General features: G+C 44.6%; 1 protein-coding gene across 1 annotated transcript in view; it reads right to left on the bottom strand.

Moving 5' to 3' along the window:
- OSBPL11 (oxysterol binding protein like 11) overlaps window positions 1-23,277 on the bottom strand; it is a 719,530-nt gene that overhangs the window by 269,191 nt on the left and 427,062 nt on the right. Inside the window, exon 8 of the mRNA XM_069616637.1 lies at window positions 7,896-8,036. Coding sequence (XP_069472738.1) covers window positions 7,896-8,036 — 141 coding nt within the window. The remainder of the gene's footprint in view (window positions 1-7,895; window positions 8,037-23,277) is intronic.

Genomic DNA, 23,277 nt, shown 5'->3' with positions numbered 1-23,277 from the left:
TTCAATGACCATCAAGCTCGCAAAATATACAACCCCAAAACAAATTAATGAGACTTCAAAACTGTACTGGCCATGCGACATGAACTACACCGAGGATACTTGTTCTTCCTCTCTATAGATAAGAATAAGCAGAGAAGGGTTCATATCGAAATGTAACAACCTGTACTTTTTCTTTTTTTAAAGTTTGTAATAAACTAAACAAAAAAAAATAAGGACCTCACAATAACAGTTCAATTCAACCTCATTCCCCAGAATAATTCTGATCGCATGCTCAGATATCACATTTATTTCATCCTTCTCTCAAGCTACAGTTTTTCTAATAGCCATAGAACTCCTGGTCAACAAGGATTCTTCAGTCTTTTATGCCCTCCATATAATTTCTGTGGCAGGCCAGATTCTATTCAACCAAACAATCTTTCAGCATCCATAGCACCATTTTTTATTTTTTTTATTTATTGTTGTTTTGATCAGTAAAAGAAACCTGACCTTTCAACATTACAAAATTTAAAAATGATCACTTTCAACATTCAATTTCTAGATAGTACAAACAAAACATTTTTAGAGTGATTACAAATTAATCATTGTTCACTCGAAAAGATGTTCAACTTAACATACATAATAGATGTATAAATACATCTACATATTTCCAGTTCTTAGCCATCCTTGTCTTCACATGACCTAAATTCTAATGTGTTTACATAATTTACAAGTGCATATCTTAACCGCTTTGAATGTCCTCCGAGCAATATTAACCATAATTGGTCATGTGTGATAATCACAGTCTCATTAAACAAATGTCTGAAGTAAAATAACCTCTTTGTTAACAGACTAACATACTCAACTACCAGATGTTTCAATGTTTCGATTTCTTGGTTACAGAATCGACATGCCTGGGCAGATGACTTCTTCCATCTGTATAATATCTCTTTTGTAGGCCAGATATTCAATCTAAAGCGGAGAAAATCCGTCTGACAATTAGGATTAGGAGACTGCTTTAAGTAATTTTCCACGACTCCTTGTGCTTTTAAGGCAAAGGGATTGTTGGCAAATTTCTGAATGTTCATACAAGCCCCTCGAGTCTTGATCCAGTCTGATCTCCAAAATGTATTTATAGCTTTATTTGGATTTTCAATAAGTAAAATTTCAGAGACATCAGCTCCCTGGAAAACATTTTTGGCACATTGACGCCATATTTTCGCAAAGTCATCATTTGACAGCAGTAGATAGAGATATAATGGTAAGCAAGCCATTAGTACTATCTTTCATAATACATTTTCTATATAATTGGCAAACTTTCCATTTATACACTACATAAAGTGATGTTAGACCTAATTCATGTCTAATGATCGGCATAGATTCGGAATTAGACAGCATGAGTGATTTTTTCCAAAAGTTACTTTCATATTTGGACCAGTAAACATAGGATTGACATTTTTTTGTTTCTGACCCATACAGGATTGTAGGGACATATTTTTGTTTATAATATATAGTCATGGGGTCTATGGAAATTTTACAGTATTTTGCCCGAATGATTCGAATTTGAGGTAAAGCATTCAAATGTTTCAATTGTAAATGTTTTTCATACGGGTTGTCAATCATGTGACCATTCACACATACTCCCAAGTATATATATGACTTTACAAGTAAAAGATTAGTATCTTGTAATTGCCATTGGCATGTTTTTTGTCCTTTAACACCAAATTGCATCACCTGTGTTTTCTTAGTATTAATACTGATGCAATTTTTCTGAGCATAGATGTCTAGCGCATTTAACATGATGCGCAAGCCAGCTGGTGTTTTAGACAATAGCACCATGTCATCGGCGTATAAAAGCCAATTAATGGCTGCTCCATACAATTTTGGTGGGTCAACAGTCAACCCCCTGAAACTGGCCCCAAAGTCTAGTAGGAAAAAGTTAAACAATGCAGAGGCCAACAAACATCCTTGTTTCAACCCCCATGAGGTCTCAATGGGTTCAGACAACAACCCTTCATTATTCAAACGAATCAAAATTGATGTATTGGAATGTAATTCAATGATCCATTTTAGTATGAACCAAGGACACCTTAGATCCATCCATTTTTTAAAGAGTAGTTCCCTGGGAACTAGATCAAAAGCTGCCCTAAAATCCACAAAGGCCGCATATATTGGTTGTTTACATTGTTTATTTAACTGAATGATGGCATGCAAGGCAACTAAGTTGATAGCTGTGCCTAAACCGGGGACGAATCCTGTCTGAAAGGGATCTCTGTGGTTTAGATGATTTATCCATTTGTTAAACTCAGCCAAAATCATGCGAACAAAGATTTTTCCAGGGCAGTCTAGCAGGGCAATAGGTTTGTAAGAGGCCGGATTTGCTCTATCTCCTTTCTTGAAAATTGGCAAAATGATCGAAGTTTTCCAATTTGAGGGTACAGAACCTGTCGCCATAATATGCTTAAACATATGGTACAGTATATCCGACCATAGATAACAATTTTGTTTTATTAAAGCATTATGTAGACCATCTGGTCCAGCAGCTCTAGAGACACTCAATTTGGATATAAAAAAAAGAGTACATCATCATGGTCGAAATTCACCTTATGATTGCCTACAATGCTAACCCAATTTAAACCAATACTTGCAAATGGTGTACTATATATGTTGCCATAAAAGGCTCTCCAACACTGCTGTGAAATGGAATTCACTTGTAATGCAGTCTGACTTTTAATAGTGATTGTGTTTAACAAGGCCCAAATGCCCCCTGATGATTTAAGGACAATCTGTTTCAGCATTACCTCTCCATCATGCTGATATTGGGAGACACGCCGACCTCTCGACCATTTTTTGTACTCGTTTTTTAGTTGTTTATGTGCTCCAGTTTAGACCGTGGATTCAAACCATATGCAACAGATAGCTTTTTTATATTCCTCCTTAATTCCTCTTTCCTGTATTTAACCTTGAGGTCAAAGGCATGAAGGTGAGATTGATTACCCCGTTTTAGGTGAATCCTTTGAGTTGGAAAAAGCTGCATAGCATGTACATAACATCCACTCTCACATTCACTGTCAAGAGTATAGTTCAGATAAGATCGCTCTATACTGGCATAATTTCGAGTAAGACCATTTCATACGACTGCCAGCATTATTAACCTGTAAATTGGACATATTAGTATTATAAAATTGTTTTTTGTTTACCGGCCAATCGCATATCAAATGAAGTAGACTATGATCACTCAGAATAGTTGACTTGACATTGAACATGGTTATATTGTTAAAAAAATGAGCATTCACAAAGATATAATCCAGAGTTGCATGGCTACCAGCATTGTGCCATGTGGTTTTTGCAGGCACATCTCCCTGTAGAGAACCATTGACCATGACAAAATTTCGATCAGTCATCAGACAACCAACGACATTCATCCGGCATGGACCTATGATTTTTAGAAGATAATAAATGCAAATTTAGGTCCCCTATTATAAATGTGTTGACGATAGTATTGTCCAACAGTAATTGATCAAGAATTAGGGTCAGATTCTCAAAAAAGACCTTAGAGGACAGATGTTTTTCCCCCCTATATATGTTCACAATAGCACAAAAGCTTTGACCATGCTGGATCTTAACATATTGGAAACAGGGCGAGGGAGATCTATGCCAAATAACTTCAAGATTTTTATCCTTCTTGAATGCTATTAACAAGCCAGCCATGGGACGTCACTTCGACTGCTCTATAGCGGGTACCACAAATATGCTATATTGATCCCATACTGGTATTGTATGAAGCCATGTCTCCTGGAGCACGAGTATGTCAAACAGAGAGCTCCTTGCTCTTATTGTTGATTAGATGTCTATGACCTCTTGTGTTCCAGGAGATTAGGCTAATAGAAACCATCGTCTGGGATTGTTATGATCTCGCGTTGCAATTATCTGCTGCCCAAGCATTTTGGGTGCGCCCTCTCTTAGATGTCACAGATTGTCACCATATGTTCTCATTTTTGGGCGATCAATATTCATTTGATTCATGTCATGGATGGTCACATCTTGTGTTAGAATAAAGCCCAGATTGTAAAAAGCCGTTCGCGCTAACCACAGGGTGTTTAGCACAACCCTTGATTGAATAAACAATCGTGCTTCCGTTAGATCCATGTCATTGACAAATTCAACTAAACTGATATCTGCAGATGTTATGTCTTTGAGAGCGGTAATTTCTGCACAAATATTAAAAAAGCTAGCACGATTGAGATCATATGTGGCAAAAGGGTAACCACGACATTTGATGAGTAGGTGATGATGATGTTTATATTGGCCTTTACCAACATGCCTGGACATCCCGGGGTCATGCTCACTCTGTTGGACCCTAAGTGGCCTACTAACAGTTGGAGGAGCCACAATTCCCTGCCCAGCAGACTCATGTGGTGCTGTTATTTGTAACATTTGAGGACCTTTTAACAGAAGCTCAATATTAGGCACTTCTTTATGAGTATCTTGCTTATATTGATCAGAATTTCTTCGTATGCCCTGGTTGGCTAACCTAATGGTTTGCGTGAGAGCTTCATTTTTTCTGGTATATTTTTCGAAAGAAGCTCGTATTTCCTCACGCAGATCTTGCAACATGCCATCAGTATTATTTACATGTACATTTTTCACTTCTACAAGAGTACCATGTATTTTGTTAGCTTGACACTCATTAACTGGAGCTGTGTAGGACTGCACAAAGGCATCATTTATCTTAGACTGTTTGCCAAAAGATATTCGTATATCTTCTCGTAAATTCTAGATATCAACAGTGGAGTTTGATGCATTTCCGTGTGTGACTAAAGTTTTAGTCGGAGCTACTGCAGAGCTCATGACTTGTACTGTTTCAGCGGATGAAAAGTTGGACAAGGCCGCCGTATCTACAGCTGTAGTTTGAGTGGACATAACCCCACTTGAGGCCTGTGTATCATCTTCCATTAGTTTTTGAGATAAAGGTGTTGCGATGGCAAGCAGGTCGTCAAGTGGTTTATATTGTAGGGCTTCTGTTCTCCTAAGCTGATTTTGAAGGTTTATATTCAGTTTCCTTTTTTTCTTAGCCGAGATCACTAGTTTCGCAGGCTTTTTAACTTTCAACCCAGAATTTCTGTTAATAATTAATGGTCGAGTTGTAAGATCAGTAACCTGCTCAGTATGCCAAGTAGGGACTACTGGCTGGGCTTTCAAATTGGTGAACATTGGTGCAAATGATACTCCTTGTACTTTCGGGGTAACCCTGATTAATTCAGCTGGGACTTGGTGAATACTTGCGCCCTGAGTGATATGTTAGGCACTTTGCACTTTCGGGGTTACCTCCGCCGAGTTAAGTAGTACCGGTTGTGTACTTAATTCCTGAACGGCATCTGCTGGAAGGTTGGAATTTTTTGCTGGGTTTACCAACAAGTCTTCTATCATGTCCTGTTTAGAAAAAACACTTGTTTGGGTGTATTGGTTTATAGGCTTCAATGTATGGGGACGAGATGATAGATTTTGCACTTGCTGTTCTTGTTTAAGTAGAGAATACATGAAATGTACTTCTCTAGTCTGGCATGTCATTTCTTTTCCTCTAGTGAGTCATACAATTTTGAAAAGGATAATAGAGCCGTGTTCATAGCACTCAGTGTGTTATTTAATGCCGGAGCCTCAGGAAAAGAAAACCTAGTATCTTTATATGGCATCTGACTATCACGTATAAAGTACGGATGATTATTATCCGGTTCATTGAACCTGGTACGTCTGGGTGTTGGGGCTACAAATGATAGATTTGATATACTAGATGGAGATTTCTCAAAGAGTACTGGAGATTTATATAGCTCTGGATTTTCTTTTTCCACCAGGGAAATCGGAAGTTGTGTCTGTGCATTCTCTACGCAGGCAGATGTATGCATATGCGAGTTGTCAACGAATTGTATCAAGTCACCCGTATTAGAGCATATATACATAACCTCTTGTGTTTCAGGGTCATGAGGACTTGACGCATTCATAGATGCTAAGGTATCATCACTAAAGTCACCCACTGCTGTTAGTTTACCATATTCAGCTCGTAATAAATGTTGAGCTGCAACGTAGCATGTGGGTGCAGCCGATGGCGATTTCCCCGCATGCACTTCTACTGCAAGGTCGGCACTGGTACACACTTGAGAAGTACCTATTTCTCCTGTTATATAAGATAATGCAAGTGTTGCATCCGCTACTTCTCTCCCTGTCTGTTGTAATTGTACATTTGTAGGACATGCTTTTGGATCAATCACTACTTCCTTTGAGAGTATGTTTGAGGTAATTGGTACTTCTATCAATGGCAAGGCATTAGAACGGACAGCCTATTAGTCTCACTTAGTGGGTGAACAGAAGTAATTGTTTCCAACCCCCCCCCCCACAACGTCTAAATGTAGAGAAGGTGCGAATGTCTGAATTTTCAGAACTCGCCCGCTTTCTGTCTTTATTGTCCTTGAGTCTTTTAGCAAGTAAAGCTTTTTTGGTTGTGGGGGAGACCAGATTATATGTGTTTGCTACATGCTCTGGCATGCCCGTTTTCAAAGATTTTATTACCCGTGACATAATAAACACCAAAATAGAACAATTGCCGAAGGGCAAAAAATAAATCGGAAAATACACAAAAATCAAAGCACCTTACTTCACAGTCACACCAGCTCTCCCACTATCCGACTAAGCAGCGGGACGGCAATACACTTTAACAAATCACTTATATAAATCTCGAGCAATATAGCATACGAAAAATGATTTTATGCAAACTGCCAAACATTTGGTTTGAGAATAAAATCAACAAATTACACCTCAATAAAACCAGGTAATATATTAAGCACAATTGTGCATAAAAATGCAAGTTCCATAAGCATCCACTCTGTGTCCAATGTCCGAAGAGATACTCCGGCTACCCAAATGGGGCTATTCCAGCAAACCACGCTTACAGCCAAAGGTCATATGCAATCCACCATCCTAGATGTGTAATGTTATGGATTGTAAGGAAGCTCAGTTTAAAGCCTAGCAATCAGTCGTGATCTTATCAAATGCGTCTACTGATGCTATTACACCGGATTTAGCACTCTTCATAGACGGTACTCACAAGGGTCAGTTTGCCTCCTATCTAACTTTAGTGCGCGCTCCTCCAGCGCCAAACAGCTGCACAACAGCCAGCGGGCTTGTCTCCTCCAGGCTTACCGCCGCAAGGGTGGATGGCAGTGCGCTTTAAAGCTGTGACGAGTCACGTGATAGGTCATGTGATGCGCGCAAGTCCCTCCTCCTCCAAGCAGCATTCGAGCACCTGCAAGAGCCCCTTCACAGCTCTCAGTGCAGGTCAGTTCAGGGAAGCAAAAACAATCGTTGCTCACAAATAAAAGAACTTTGGTTTATCAGGATACACGCTGCTCAGGCGGATGGCAATGCGCTTTAAAGCTGTGACGAGTCACGTGATAGGTCACGTGATAGGTCACGTGATGAGCGCAAGCCCCTCCTCCTCCAAGCAGCGTTCGAGCACCTGCAAGAGCCCTTTCACAGCTCGCAGTGCAGGTCATTTCAGGGAAGCAAAAACGATTTTTGCTCACAAATAAAAGCACTTTGGTTTATCTGGATACACATATAGCACAATGGTTATTACATTTTTTTCTCTACATATGCCAGACAGAGGTTTGCCACTGCACCTCTGCCACAGTTCAGTATGCCTTTTGCTGCAATGACAACAAACATTTTAGGTTCTTTGATTCTATAAAGTGGACCCAAATGCTGCATACCATTCGACTCCTAGATCTCATGACCTTTTATAAAACTATATATCCGCAGGCAGCTTCTCTTTCACGCCCTCAACCACAGCCAATCATCTGTGCCAGGAGATGGCCCAGTCTGTGCTGTTCGCTATATGAATTGTGCAAGTCTGACTGGCTACTTACTCTTGTTAAATCCATACCAAGTTTAAGCTGAGACAGAAGGTGCAGGATAATACTTCGCTGCTCTTCTACAGCTCCCAGATCATCTTCTTTGATATCGCCTGTATCTTCCACCTCCTCATCTGGATTTATGTCTTCCGGTTCCTGCTCCCCGAAAAGAAAAAAAAAAAGGGTATGGTTCATAACATGAAAAATAATTAGTTTATACTTTCAACAAAGAACACTAGGTTTGATGCCTAGGAATATTAACACCCATCAAGACACCAATTAACATAAGAAGTTACCATTACGGCATGCACTAGGCTGTCTTTGGTGTTCCAATAAAATGTATCAACTGAAGCAGATTGCATGCCAACCAAAAGAAATTCTGCTGGCCTAGATATGTTGTGCGTCAAATAAACAAACCACTGAAATAGCAAAGGAAATATGGTTCTCATTTTGAAATGTATAATGTTGCAAAGCATGTTGCCGCTGTAGTACGTCAGGCTTGACAAAGCCAGGAGTTTTGGTTAGTGATTGGTTAAAACATTTTCTAAGTTCATGCACCCAGACACTTTTTGACAGACGTGGGTATTGTCAAGGGGAAAGCAGAGTGGGGAATGGGTGTATGACGGTTGGATGAATGAAATTCAATAATGAAATTCAATGTGAGGATTGTTGAATGAATGAGAAAATGTAATGGGTAGCTCCAGGACAGTACGCTGAACCTTGGAATAGGACGATGCCTTGCAAAATGGGTTCAACAGCCCGGTTGGGCTGACTCAGTCCTTCATTCGCCAGAGGTCAATAAATTGATGACCACAAGTGGGCAATAATGTTTATGTTTTATGTTTATTGAATTTATATAGCGCTTTACGCCAAAGCGCTTTATAATATGGTAAAGATGGTAATGATTGTTGGAGTGCATAGAAACTGAAATAATCTAGTATAAAGTGCTATATCAATCACTAAATTATTTTTAATGAATGAGTCATACTTTAAATGCCAACATTCCCTTTCTAAACACTTTTTAATGCTGCACTCACAATAAAAGGCAATATTCCCACTGCAACCTCCTCCCATGATGCAGCCCCACAATATATGTCAGATGCTTGCACACCCTAACTCGCAAACACATTTTTAAGCTTTCAAAAGTAATTCTTTGGTACACAGTCCACATTTATGTAATGTCTGTGAATTTACAGCACTCAGATGTCGACAACACCATCACAAATGAACCTTTAAACTCACAAAGAGTACTTAAATGCAGCCTATATACAGGAGTTAAAATAAGTATTTGATTAGCAGGAGCTCAAAGCGGCTCTTCCATATTTGGCATCATTTAGTAAGGAGGAGCTCTCTCTGGGGAACCAGGAGCTATTCTATAGTGAGACACAAAGTTATCTCCCATCAGAGATACAAAGTATAATTGTGTCCATCACATATGACCCATTATGCTTTAACCGTCTTCTAGATGTGTCCTAAGGCTCATTTATACACATTCCCAAACATACAGCATGAATGTCTAAATGTCCCTTAGATATACTTGTACGGCACCAGTCAGCCAGTGGAGCCAAATGTAACTCCTGGTAGCGGTTGGTGTCAAGCCAACCAGGCTTCCCTATGCTATAACCAGGCGCTAAAAGGCTCTCAGGCCCCAGTGATTTCGAACTCGGTCATACCGAATCAAGTAATTTGCAAGCTCAAAAATATGTCAAAGTATGCTTAGCTATATGATAAGTAGTTACTATCTCGAAGGCGCTCAACATGAATTCAAGGACGATCTGCTGAGACTGGCTTTGTACGTTGTGGGCATTTCTGACAATTATGCACATTCCCCATTACCTGGATTTGTGGAGAGTTCAGAGTATTTTGGACTAAGAGTAATTTGAAAACCATGGATTTGCAGATGACAATCCTTTAAGCCAGGAAGTTCAGGAGTTTTCTTGATACAAACAAGAACTCTGCACAGGATCGGAAAAATAAGACAATATGAATGGATAACCTTTGGGAGCAGCATAATCTAATCTAGTATTTCATGTTTTAGGAAACAACGGAGGAAGACCAATGAACAAAAATACAGATGCTGTCATTTTTATTCTCACTGTATGGTCCATTGTAAAAGGGCTGTGAAAAGAGTGATGACTCTGGGACATGTAAAAATACAAAAAGGTTACCAAGTAAAGAACTTGGATGAAGAAGTGGGATATCGATATTCGCAAATTTTGATGTGTGAAGAAAGTGGGACAATAAGAGAATTTAATTTTGTGCAGAAGGATCCCATGAGTAAAAAAGCAATATTCGTTTGGGTGAACAAGAATAATTTTGCATATATTGAAACTTTTAGAAATGTTCTTATCTAAATTGAAAAAATGTGTGAGGAGCTGTATATAGTCAGACGTTTACATTTTCTATAAATAGGTATTTTAGCCCATGGCTGCAGAGCAATTTCCTTCCTGAAGCTAGCAACACAAGAAAGGTAGCGGTATTCGAAGAATGGGAATGGTTTTAGAACTTTCAATGTGCCAATGGGAAACTATCTTACCAAGTGAAGAGGTTCAAGGCTCACTCATACTTTGTCTTGCTTAAGGAGAAAATAGAATAGGACATATAGAAGACCTTACTCCTCCTTGCCCGGACATGAACCGAAGAGGTATAAAGCAACCTTTGTTTGGTGCTACACAGAGACAAAAGCAAAAGAGACATATGAACCATTGAGATTTGTACTTAGTCATTGCCTGTACTGCGATTGAGATTCGTTTTTAGTCATTGCCTGTACTGCCATTGAGATTCAATACCAGGTATTGCCTGCACTGCCAATGAGATTCAATACCAGGTATTGCCTGCACTGCTCAGATCAACAAGTCTAGCCCTTGCCCCCCACTGCACAGTCTATAAAAATTTCCTAGCCACTGTATAGTACGGCACTGATACCCTTCCTACACACTGCCATCACAGCCACAAGCACAATGCCCATTAGAACACCACCCCACCCCAGCTTACGCAGACATCCTTACACTCTCCCTGCAACACTTCGCTCAGCCAACTTCTCAGCCCCATCACTCCCCACACACACTCACCACTCCTCCATCAATGCCAGACACCCAACTCACCAGCACTAATATCGGACGTACATCTCACTAAGGCCCAACCACACAGCCTTTATACCAGACTCTGTAACCTCAGACACCGCTCACGTCCCATGCTACTTCTCTGCTCACCCACACCTATCACAACCAGAAATACCAGACTAGGTGCCCGCACCACTCCGCCACTCCACCCTACTGCTAACAGTTGCACTGCCCCTTTCCATCCACCACTCCTACATGCATCCACACTACCTCCGACTAAGACCCTCACCCCCAATCATCGAAACAAGCACACCCGTCCACATAGTAGCTTAAACCAAAAAATCAAAAGCACACAACACCCCCCCACTCAAATGCGCTCTACTGAACGTACGCTCCCTAACAGCACACGCTCTAGAGATAAATTATTTACTAGTTGCACAGAATCTGGACCTACTATGCATCACTGAAACCTGGCTCAATGAGGCTTCCTGCCCAGCCATCACACTTGCCCTGCCCACTGGATACACCATCCTCAGGCAGGACAGGTCTAATAAGGAGGTGTCGCCCTTATCCACAAAGAAGCACTGTCTATTAGACTAGCAGATCACAGTTCATGGAGTGGAACTGCTGACATCCTATCAGCCAAGCTCTCACTCTCCCCTAATAACCTTATCAACATCCCCATCCTATACAGACCGCCCGGACTACCAGCAGACTTCCAAGAACACCTCTCCCACCGACTCGCGATCAACATAAAAAAATCCTCAAAAATCCTCTTACTAGGAGACCTTAATTTAGGCTTCAATGATCCAAAGGACAAACCCGCCAAAACTCTTGCTAAAGAACTTACAGACCTAGGATTCTCCCAAAAAGTCCTCACCACCACCCACTCCAAAGGCCGAACCCTGGACTGGGTCATGGATCACAACTGCGCCACTAATATAATCTCCAACTCCGCCTTGCCCTGGACAGACCACACCTGCATTGAATTCCATATCCCCACAGACCCTATACCGAAAACACTAACCTATGCTCCGCCCACCATAACAAGAAGTTCCAAAAAACTCAATGCAGACAATCTACAACCCCACCTCAAAAATCCATGCCTAGCACCCCCCTTCTCCACAGACCCCAATATACTCTCAGCCATCTTTAATGACACCCTCACAAATGCCATAAATACCATAGCCCACTTGAAAACAAGAAAGCAAAAAAATTATTCCACTGCAATTCCTGGTTCTCAGAAGATCTCCATACCCTCCGAGCACAAAAGCGCCAGGCACTGAAAAACTGGCAAACGGATCCCAGCGATCCCAACAAGAGCTCATTCAAACAGCTATCCCTCCAATACAAAAAAAAGCCACCCTTGCAGCTAAATCCACTCATTCAATGACAGGATCACTAATACCAATTCCCAATCAAAAGAATATTCACAATCTTCAACAAACTAGTCACACCCCCGGCCACCGCTAACAAGATAATTAAAGACAAAGCTTGGTGTGCCAACATTCAGACCGCTAGGCTCAACAAAATACTCCTCCAGAACAAAATACAAAACCACTGCAAGGCCCTCCCTAACCCAGTAACCAAGCACCCCACACTTGACAAATGCAACGTCACCCACGAGCAATTCACTTTCAGAAATGTCACTGAACATGAGGTCCTTAACCTTATAAAAAAGTTCATACCATCTCTATGCAAACAGACATCTGCCCTCCTCAAATCATCAAGGAATGCGCCAATGACCTAGCTCCCCTGATCACCACCGTCATTAACGCATCATTCCAAACAGGAACTGTCCCAAGCAATCTCAAGGAAGCCTGTGTGCGGCCACTTTAAAAAAAAAGCTACACTTGATCCAGCACAACTGAACAACTATAGACCGATAACGACAGTCCCATTCCTCCTGAAAATTCTTGACAAAGCAGCTCACAACCAGATCCAATCATACATAGAAGCCAACTTCATATTAGGTAAAAGGCAATCTGGCTTCCGAGCCGGCCATGGAACAGAATCTGTCTTACTAGACCTAATAAACCAAATCACACAAATCCTGGACAAAGGCAAACCGGCCCTGCTCCTCCTTCTCGACCTATCAGCGGCTTTTGATCTGGTTGATCACCAAACACTTACCAAACACCTCACTCAAGCAGCCCATTTCTCCAAACAAGCAGCCTCATGGATCACCTCCTTCCTCGAAGGAAGGGCCATGAAGGTCTACTCCGACACAGCAAATGCAGACCCCACCACGATAAACTGCGGTGTCCCCCAAGGATCATGCACAGCCCCTACCCTCTATAACCTCTTCACGAAACCCCTTTTCGACCTACTGGACACCATCGGTGTGGCATACACCAACTACGCAGACAATACGCAAGTACTCATACCCCTAACTGGACTCTACCACAAAGACGCCTCCACCCTCAACAACATCTATGCCACAATCCAAGCCTGGATGGCCATCAACGGCCTGTGTCTCAATGGAGACAAGACTGAAATTGTCATTCTTGGACTAAAAAACACTATAACGAAGTTAAGCCCCCAATACACCAACTTCAACATAGACAACTCAACCATACTGGTATCACCATCCGTCAATACCTTAGGGGTTCACATTGAAGCCAACCTCTCAATGAACAAACAAGTCAGCGCCATAGCATCTGCATCAGCATTCAGCACCAAACTCATCAATGCCATCAAACCTTACCTCTGCGCCCCCAACCGAGTGGCCATAGCAAAAGCAACCATAGGCGCTAAACTCGATTACTGTAATGCCCTCCTAGCCGGCACCTCAGCTAAAACATCAACAGACTACAAATCACCCAAAATAACGCCCTCAGAGCCGCCTTGAGCATCCCCAGAAGGGACCATATATCCCTTGCCAGACGCTCAGCACGATGGCTTCAGGTCAAAGATCGAATCACGCTGAAAATCCTCACTATCTCACACAGATGCATCTACAACACTGCTCCCACTTACCCATCTGAAGCAATATCTAGAACCACTTCCGACCGACTAGATCTCAGTACACCAACCAGCTACACACTCCTCGCATCAAGAGAACCACTACTGGAGGCCTAGGCTTCTCGTACATCGCACCACAACTCTGGAACTCTCTCCCATTCACCCTCAGAGCTGAAACTTCCATCTCGGCCTTCCGTAACAACCTCAAATCCACACTCCTCAATTAGTACCACAACCTCCTCTCCCACCATGACATGCATATTGTAATATAGCCGGAAATGTATATGCATACTGTATAGAACCAGAAATATAAATGTAAACAACAACTATTGTACCCTGTATATTTATTGCTGATGACTCTGTAACTAAGACTGTACCTGTAACAAGTGCCACGACGTACCCGGACTGCTGAGCGCTATATAAATGTTAATAAAACAAAAACAAACACAACTCAATAGCCTAGGCTCAAATGGATATTCCTTTGAATAGAAAATGCTTTCGATCACACTGTAAAGAAAAATAAAACAGCATAAACTACCCTTTGCCTTGGGAGATGCGGCAAACCATCACGGAGGATGGCAGTTCTTAAGGTGTCCTTCATGGACCAAAATAGGCCGGATCCTTTTGAAACAGCGGATCCTGCGAGCTTTATGTCTCCCGTAGCAGGTGGAGGTAGGCTCAGCTGCTGTAGAGTTGGCCTCCAATACATTTATTAGATCCGGGTGCAATTATATTGAGCGGTGTGCTTGTGCAACAAGTCCCAGTACACCCTTCCAAAATGGAGCTCTAGGCTGCTCTGCAGCATTAGTGACAGCGATGAGAAGCTGCTTTAGGAGGCATTGATTGCACTGGAAGGATGTAGCAGTGTCTTGGTGGCAAGGCCATGGAGGACATGGTGAAGTTCAGAAGCTGCGCTAATAGCGAGTCGTGTCCATGCCATGACCTGCATAGGACAGGTAGAGCCTGACAAAACCTGACAGTGTAGGCAGTGGGGACCAGTGGAGCGCTTGAGACACCCAGGTTTATCCTGAACTGGACACTGAAAGAAGACTGTCTCAGTGGACAGCAGAGACTATGAAGCAGCAAGACCTCACTCAAAATCCTGGCTGAGGGGGCGAGGTCAGAGAATATCATTCCAGACTGAAAGCAAGTCTAATATTACAAACAAAATAATGGAAGTGCAATCTAATAAAGGGGAGAAGTTAAGACTGATACTGGAGCACCTTCAAGGTCTATGGAGGCTGAGAAGATCTCATTGGGTAATTTTCCAAATCGCTGGAACTCTACTGTAGCAGAGACCTGCATGGACTACTTCACTTGTAGGTGCCTCCTTGTTGGCCTCAAGGTGGCCGCTCTTATTTCCCCTCTGGATGCATCCTGTGGCCTGAGCCTGCTCCCCCTCCATTTTCTGGCTTCTCGTACATCAGCCAATCTGTGGAACCGGGAGGCAGGATCCAGCCCTTTAGATCAAAGGCCTGCATTGAGGCTTGTGAGTCCTTCTCGTTTCATCCAGACTCGTCGAAACAGCCGACGTCTGCGCTCCGGCAGCCCTGCCCTCAAGTATGCCTCCCATGATGCTGGCTCCATGATCACCACGCATGGCGCTGATCATCAAACTGCATTTTATCTGAGAAAATCCCTTGTTGCTTGCCGTGACATGCAACTAAAAAAATATTTTTCAGGAAAGAAAGGAAAATCAACAAAAGCTAGCAAGAATGTGTGAGATTTGTGTGCATGAAACCAAATCCTTTTTATACATTTGATGCAAATTGAACACGTTAAAGGGCTCTTAAATCAACCCTTTTGCCGTAATTCTCTGCTATTGTTGGCCTCCTCAAGATGGCAGCACTTTTAGTCCCCCTCTGAATGCATCCTGATGCCTGAGCCTGCTCCCCTCACCCCCCAATTGGCTGGCTTCTCACACATAGCCAATCTGTGGAACCGGGAGGCAGGAGCCGGCCCTTCAGATCAAAGGCCTGCATCTAAGGCCATGTCTGCTCCTATCTGGGTCTAAGGGTCCCTACCTCTCAACAAATATGAATTATTGAGGCTGGGCAACACAACCATGCCTCCCAGATCCACTGAATACCTTGGGACGACACAGATGTGAATACTGAACTACAGCCTGTAGAAACCTTCCAGACACTTGCCTTTGCCACGCCTGACAATCTTTTACCTCTCTGAAGGTCAGCCTCCACAGCCCTATGCGCATATACTCTACCACCACTACCTTAAGTGCTCCACACCCCACTACTTATCTGTACTTCTGACACAATACCTCTTGCTAAAAATCGAATTTAGCTGTGTGCACATCCTGCATTGTTTTTTCTGCTTTAGCCTAAAATCTAATTTAGCGGTGTACACATATATAAGCTGCCTGGTACTCACTTGCCCTCTGTTCTAGTTGTCTTCCCGCCCAACCCCCTGCATCCCTCTTTGTCCTCTTCCCATCCCTCTGTGTCCTTGTGTGCCCACTCCATCCCTGTCACATCCCCCGGTTCCTGCCAGTTTAAGTGTACCACCTTGTTCCCCCTATGGCACTTTCCATCTCCCCTATCTTCTCCAACTGCTTCTCCATCTCCTATCCTACACCGCTCACTAAATCTGGCATGAAGAACCCCCCTCCACCCACGGCCCACCTATAGCTAACACCTATGTCAGTGCTTCCTCCAGAGAAACTCTTACCAACATCTTCTTTGTCCCTTCTCTCCTCTCTCACCCTCTACCCCCCACATCCCATTCTATCGTCTGGGCTGACTCACACCGCAGGCCACACCTTGGTTGAGCTCATCTCCACCAACATCCCTCTCTCTACCCCCTCTTACTACAGCACTCTCCTGGACCGATCATTCTTCTCTCTTCCCACCTTAAGCTATCGTCTCCTCTGGCATTGGCACGCCCCACACAGCCTCCTGTCTTCAAAGCCACCGGACCCATGAAAATAGTGACAGTGGCTACATTTGCTTCCTCCTACTCTCCGCCGCATACTCTTGCGGCTGACTCCCACCCTGACACAGCCCACTCTAACTTTCATCTCTCCATCTCCAACACTCTTGAAATCCTTGCCACTGTCATTAGGGTGCGTATGAAGTGTCCCAAAAAGTGCAATTCCTGGTACGACTCGTCTGGCTGCCCTCAAACACAAGGATAGAGCATGAGAACGGAAATGGGTGGCATCAGGTTCACCCTCTGGCAGACTGGCCTATCTTCTTCAAAAGCAATATCGACTCTGCGTCCAGTCCAAGAAAAGAGTCCATATTCACGCCCGCATCTTTGCGGCATCTAACGCAGCCAAACATTTCAAAGTCTGCAAGGAATTGGCTAACCCTTCAGCAGCCTCATCTGCCACTGCACCCACCCAAACCATTTGCTCGTCATTGGCAGCACATTTCACCAACAAAACCTCTCACTCGTTCACCCGCCCATGCACCAACATCCTCCGAGCCCCCTTCATCCTCCCTCACTCTTCCCCCTATTCCCTTTCCTGCTTTTTCCCACGCCTGAGGAGGTCACTAGGCAAGTCTGGTCTATGAAAGCCTCTTCCAAAGAGGTGGATCCACACCATTCCAAAACTATCAAGGACAACATTGACGCAGACCTCTGCAACCTCCTTCACCTCTGGAGAGTTCCCCTCCTCTCTCAAACACTCTCTGGTGCACCCACTACTCATAGAACCTTCTGCATACCCTTGCATCCCAGCACACTATCGCCCGATTTCCATCACTTCTTTCCTGGGCAAACTACGGGAGAAGTTGGCTATCTCTCAGCTTACTGCCCCCACACTGAATCTGTTGGTTGTCCCCATGATAATCAGTCTGGCTTCAGAGCATCCAGTGGCACGGAAACTGCTCTCCTGAATACCCGTGAAGACCTGCTCTCAAATCTTGATACAAACTCGCCGTCCATCCTCATTCTCCTTGACCTCTCCTCCGCATTCCACACAGTAAATCATAACACCCTGATCAATCGCCTCTGTGATACCCTGGGCATCACTGATCAGGTTGTGGTGAAGCTTACTTCCTTTCTCTCCGAAAGACCAACCTAGGTGGAACTCGGGCCCTTTCTCTCTGCTATCACTCTCTCTACTTGCAGGGACCCTCAGGGTTCTAACGTAGCCCCCTGGTTTTTCTATATATGGCCACCTTGGCCCACAGCATCTCTTTTCTTCACTTCCAGCTTTCAGTGTTATGGGGATGCTCTGCTCTCCTTCAAGCTACCCTCTGCCGCTTCTTCCTCTCTCATTCATGACTATCTGTCTGCTATTCAGTCCTGGTGTGCAGCCAACTACCTCTGCCTTAATGCCAGAAAGACATTGTTCTCATTGGGACCCCAGCTCCCGTGTTCCGGCTCGCACTCTGGTCGGCCTCCCTTGGCCCTGTGCCCCCACACCCACCAGTGAGGTAAAGAATCTGGGGGTCATTTTCGATTCCACTCGTTCCTTCTCCTCACACATCTCAGACATATCCAGGAAATCTCACTACCAGCTGCAGGTATCTTATCTTTTCTCACTTTCCCCCAGAGACTCACTGTCTCCAGAGCTCTGGTTCTCTCTAGACTCGTCTACTGTAACAGTCTCTTTCTCAATCTTCCTACTTCTACAATGTGACCTTTACAACACATTCAGAACAGAACTGCAAGACTTATCCTTGGCCTCAAGCCCAGGGACCGCATCTCTCCAGCAACAAAATCCCTCCACTGGCTCCCTGTGGCTGCAAGGATCAATTACAAGACCCTCTGCATTGTTCCCAAGGCTTTCAGGGGCCTAGGACTGCACTACTTACAACACACTCTTCACAAATACACTCCCTCTAGAGGTCTCCGCTTGTCGTCCTCCAACTCTCCGAGTGAGACACGTTTTTCCAAACAGCAACTTGGGGGTAGATCCTTATCCTCTGCAGGGGCCACCTTCTGGTAGATCCTTATCCTCTGCAGGAGCCACCTTCTGGAACAGTCTCCCTGCCTTGTGCCAGATCTCCTTGAATTCCAGAAAATCCTCAAGACCTTCCTCTTTTCCTCTGCCTGCTCTCTACCTCTCCCTTGCTAACCTCCGTTCCCTACCGGCTACCATCTCCTGCTGCAGAAGCTAGCTGACTGGTTTCCTGGATCACCTCAGAATCTTACAGGTCCCAGGCACCCATACCAGTTGCCTGCACTCGCCTCCGGGACACTGCACTACCTGCTGTACTACACACTTTCTAAGGTTTTAACCCTCTGCACTTAACCCGGCCCGCCTGGACTAGGCACACTTATCCCTTTCCCCCATCCCTTGCATTTCCTGTCTGTGAGGTGCGCACTTATACAAATGAATGAGCCCAACCCAATAAGTTTGTTGTCTGTCTGCCCCTTTATCTCCCCTTGTCCCCCCCTAGCATTGTGCACCTGAAACACTTGTGTTAGTGGCACATTATAAAAAGCTCATCCAACGTAACCATTCCCCTTCCGGGCCCCTGATCCACTCACCTTATGCAAATGTCTACTTGTGCTCATTCTAGCAAGAAATGTTCTCTAGTATGGCTGTTGAGTTGTTACGTGCCTCCAGCTCTCTCCCCCTCTTCCTTCCTACCCCACTACTTGTCATGCACTTGCACTACTGTCAGTTTGTTTTCCATATAACCCCCTTCTTCTCTCCCTCCCTGCTTTCCTCCCCATTATCGGATTACACACTTGAATTAGCAGAAATATTGTCAGGCCTAGTATACTTATTATTATTGTACATCATTCAGAATTCTCCATGGCCTTATGAATTATTGTATCCCACGTTATCTCCCCCCGTCCCCCCATCTCCCGTCTTGGAGCGCTTTGAAGCACTCGTTTAGCGTCTACACGTTTTATAAATAAACAATATACCATACCCTGCTACAAGGAAGAAGATTTTGTACTATCACCCCAGCCATGAATGATGGCAAGACTGCTAAAGGGAGTCAAGTCAAACAGACTAGACTTGACTTCAAAGTGGCTAAAATGACCTCTGCAGGGGGCGCAGACGTGATGGTTGCCTGAACCACCATTTTCCTCTCCGGGCCTGAAAGAGACCGATGTTAACACCCGTGTGGGGTGAGAAAACCACCCGAAAAAAGGAACGGTCACCAAGAGGAACCGTATGTGCAGCTACAAAGTAATCCGCTCCCGAAACATAGCAGTAACAACACCCGAAACCTACTTCTTCACTCTACCCCCGCCCCTCTCGACGCCTCATCTGAAGTACGTTGGGAGAAAATGGCACCCGCGACATTCGCAGTGCGCCACTGAAGGAAAAGGGGAAGAAAAAGAAGAAATGGAAGAAAATGCATAAATAAAAAACGGACAATAAGAAGCTCTGTGGTGGGGAGGTGCTGTCGCACATAAGAAGCACCTTGCGGAAGTTTGGTCTGACTTAATGGTCCCCCGCTGCGGTTACACTAAGCGAGTGCCACCGCCCAAATGACAAGAGCAGATAATAGACGCGTGAAGCGCTAGAGGAGGAGAACCCTCGGCACCGCGGAGGCCTTTCTGTTGCAAGTAAGTTGGTTGCTGGTGCTCCGCACAGTGTAGAGTGCCTGCAAGGCCCCCCCCCCGCGCAGGGGCTGTGACTGCACAGGGGACTCTGGTACCTCGGAGTGTCCGCAGCGTGGAGTGCCGGTGGCGTCCAGCCAGGCATCTCCCCCCCCCCCCCCCCCGCGGAGAGACCCAAATCCCTCGTCATTTCGACCCGGCTGGTGGCCCAACCCCATAGGGATGCTATATCGTAGAAGAATGGGAGGCCCTGCTTCAAAAAACTCTCGCACACAATCATACTCGAGGCAGGGGCCCAACTTCTCAACGGTCCCAGGTATAGGAAGCACGACTTCACACGCTGCACCCAGATTGTATTAAAGCACCAACCAAATATTAAGCAGCACGCATCTCACTTCAAATTCCCTCATGCCACAATAGTGCTAAACGCGACACGCTGCACAAAACATTTTAGCAGCCCCCCCCCTCCAGGGAATGGAGAAACTGCACCCTCCTAGTTAGAGTCGTGACCCAGGAAATCAAGCTTCACCCCAACCCAGACACCCAAGGACTGGCAGATACTTTAAGTCGGAACACACAAGGGGGCAAGTAAAAGGACGTGGCAGCGTCGCCACCACTACAAAGCCCCACTTCTATATGGCATATTGAACTGTGAACCTTTTGACATTCCCGTAAAGTGTGGTGCCTTTACGGGAATGACACAAAAAAGGCCACTATTCTGCCTAGTATCTACACCTGCCGACTGCAAGAAAAGCTCTGCGATTCTAAAGCGAAGTGTAGAACCGGAGCCCATAATAACAGCTATATACTGGCCCTCTTCTAAACATCGCAAAGGAACGGTAGCGAGGGGGCAAGAAAGCTGCATCACTGCCAGATTCTCGCGGCGAGGGTGACCAACGCAGAAGTCACGTGGCGGGAGGCACTCCCCCCCCCCCCCCCACACTATAGACCGAGTACTGCAACACAGAGCACAGGTAGTGCTAGCCCACTGACGACCAGTCCCCAAAACTGCAAGTCGAACTCACAGACCTTGCCTAAGTCAAAACTGGACCCGCATACCCTAGCCGCTCTGCGGAAGTTTAGCTGCACAAACACAACCATGGAAGTAGAAGAAGTCCAGAGCTCCTCTGATATTCCAGGCAATGACTGCGACAGTGCAACCAAATCAGATATTCACCTTCTCCTTGGGGAAATTAGATCAATGAAAAATAGCCTCACAAAAACGGTCTCTGACCTGCAGACGTAGATGGCAAAAGTTGAGGATCGTTTAGAGGCGGTCGAGAACAATCAGCAATCGGGAGTCGTTACCACTATGCAGTACGAAGCTAGACTCCTAGATTTAGAACAAAAGGAGCGGGACATGGAATCCAAGCTCGATGATTTGGAAAATCGAGCGCAGCAATCTAATATTCGCATAATAGGTCTGGAAGAAGAACGTGGGGAAACATCCTCCAGCCTGGAAAGCAAGGTAAAAGCTCTAATCTCGACCCTCTACGACGACACAGCACCTCCTGTGCTTGAATTCGACAGAGTGGACAGGGCAGGGGGCCCACCGAAAGGAGCCCGCTCAGTTCTCGCCAAATGCCACTATTATGCCCAGAGACAAGGCATTCTGCAGAAAGCGAGAGTCAAAGACAATAGAATTTCAGGGATCACATATCCGACTCTATCAAGATCTATCAGCAATGACATAAGCGAAAAGAAGAGGATGTCGCCCCCTAACAAGTTGGCTACAAGAGAAGGGAGTACGTTATCGATGGGGTCACCCCTTCTCCCTCACATTTTAGTACAATGGAGAAGAATTCAGGATTACCTCTGTGGAGGAAGCTGAGCAGGCCCGTCGTCACCTCCAAAGCCAAGCAGCAAATTCAGATACGGACAGTCGGAGAGAACCCTCGGGCCCCCATAGGGAGTCAGCTAACAAACCGCCGAGACGGAGGCGATAACAGCAGAAATGGAAATACAAATGTTTGAATACTCCCCAAGGAATTCATCTAGCACACTCATACCGAGAGCATCAGTTGAGATTTATTCATACCCAAACCACACTGTGTAAAATCTTCTATCTAAGGCGACAAGCCAACGAGGGTCTAATAGAATGTTATAAGCGCTGCAGAAAGTTATATATGTTTGTAACACAATGTTCCTTGTTCAGGTGAAGATGGTTTTTCTTCCTTGCACTAACGTTAAGTCACAGGTCAAGGCCCGGAGAGGGGTCCACCCACAGTGGCCCTTCTTGATTAAGGATGTCTCGTACTTTGTTATTTTTCCTTCTTGTTTTTTACTTTCCCATAGGAGAATGCTCTCGCTAGCTTCTCGTTGGGAGGGAAAGGGAAGGGGGAACCGCTCACACGTTCAAGACAACAGGACTAAACCACATTAAAACATTGCGCACACCTCCCTCAGCATTGCGACTGATTACCACTTCACTGTAAGGTGGAGGGGTAAAAAAATTGGGTGACTGGCAAGGCAAGGAGGAGCTAAATATAACTTCACACAAGGGGCATGGCCCGCCCTGAAAGCATAGTCTTTGGTTCCCTTAACGTGAAAGGCTTAAACTCACCACAGAAAAGGTCAATGTTGGCGCGACAGTTCAACCAATCTAAACTTTATGTTCTTTTTGTACAAGAATCAAAATACACCAGTGGCGCAGAAAGGTAAATTCTGGGGAAAGGAATTGGTGAAGCGATTTGGGCATCATGCCCCCATAAGAAAGGCGGGGTGGGCATACTGTTGAGAAAGTCCTTGGGACTTCAGATAGAACATGTATACAAAGACATACAGGGGAGATATGTTGCACTCAAGGACAAATTGAGAACCCGTTCCATAACACTCTGCTCAGCCTACGCACCCAACCAGGGACAATCCAACTTCTTTGA

Source organism: Ambystoma mexicanum, chromosome 9 (assembly GCF_040938575.1).
Source record: "Ambystoma mexicanum isolate Mex_15411 chromosome 9, UKY_AmexF1_1, whole genome shotgun sequence".
Lineage (NCBI taxonomy): Eukaryota > Metazoa > Chordata > Amphibia > Caudata > Ambystomatidae > Ambystoma > Ambystoma mexicanum.
The sequence above is the reverse complement of the archived record's forward strand: the minus strand, read 5'-3'. Positions and strand labels throughout refer to the sequence as shown.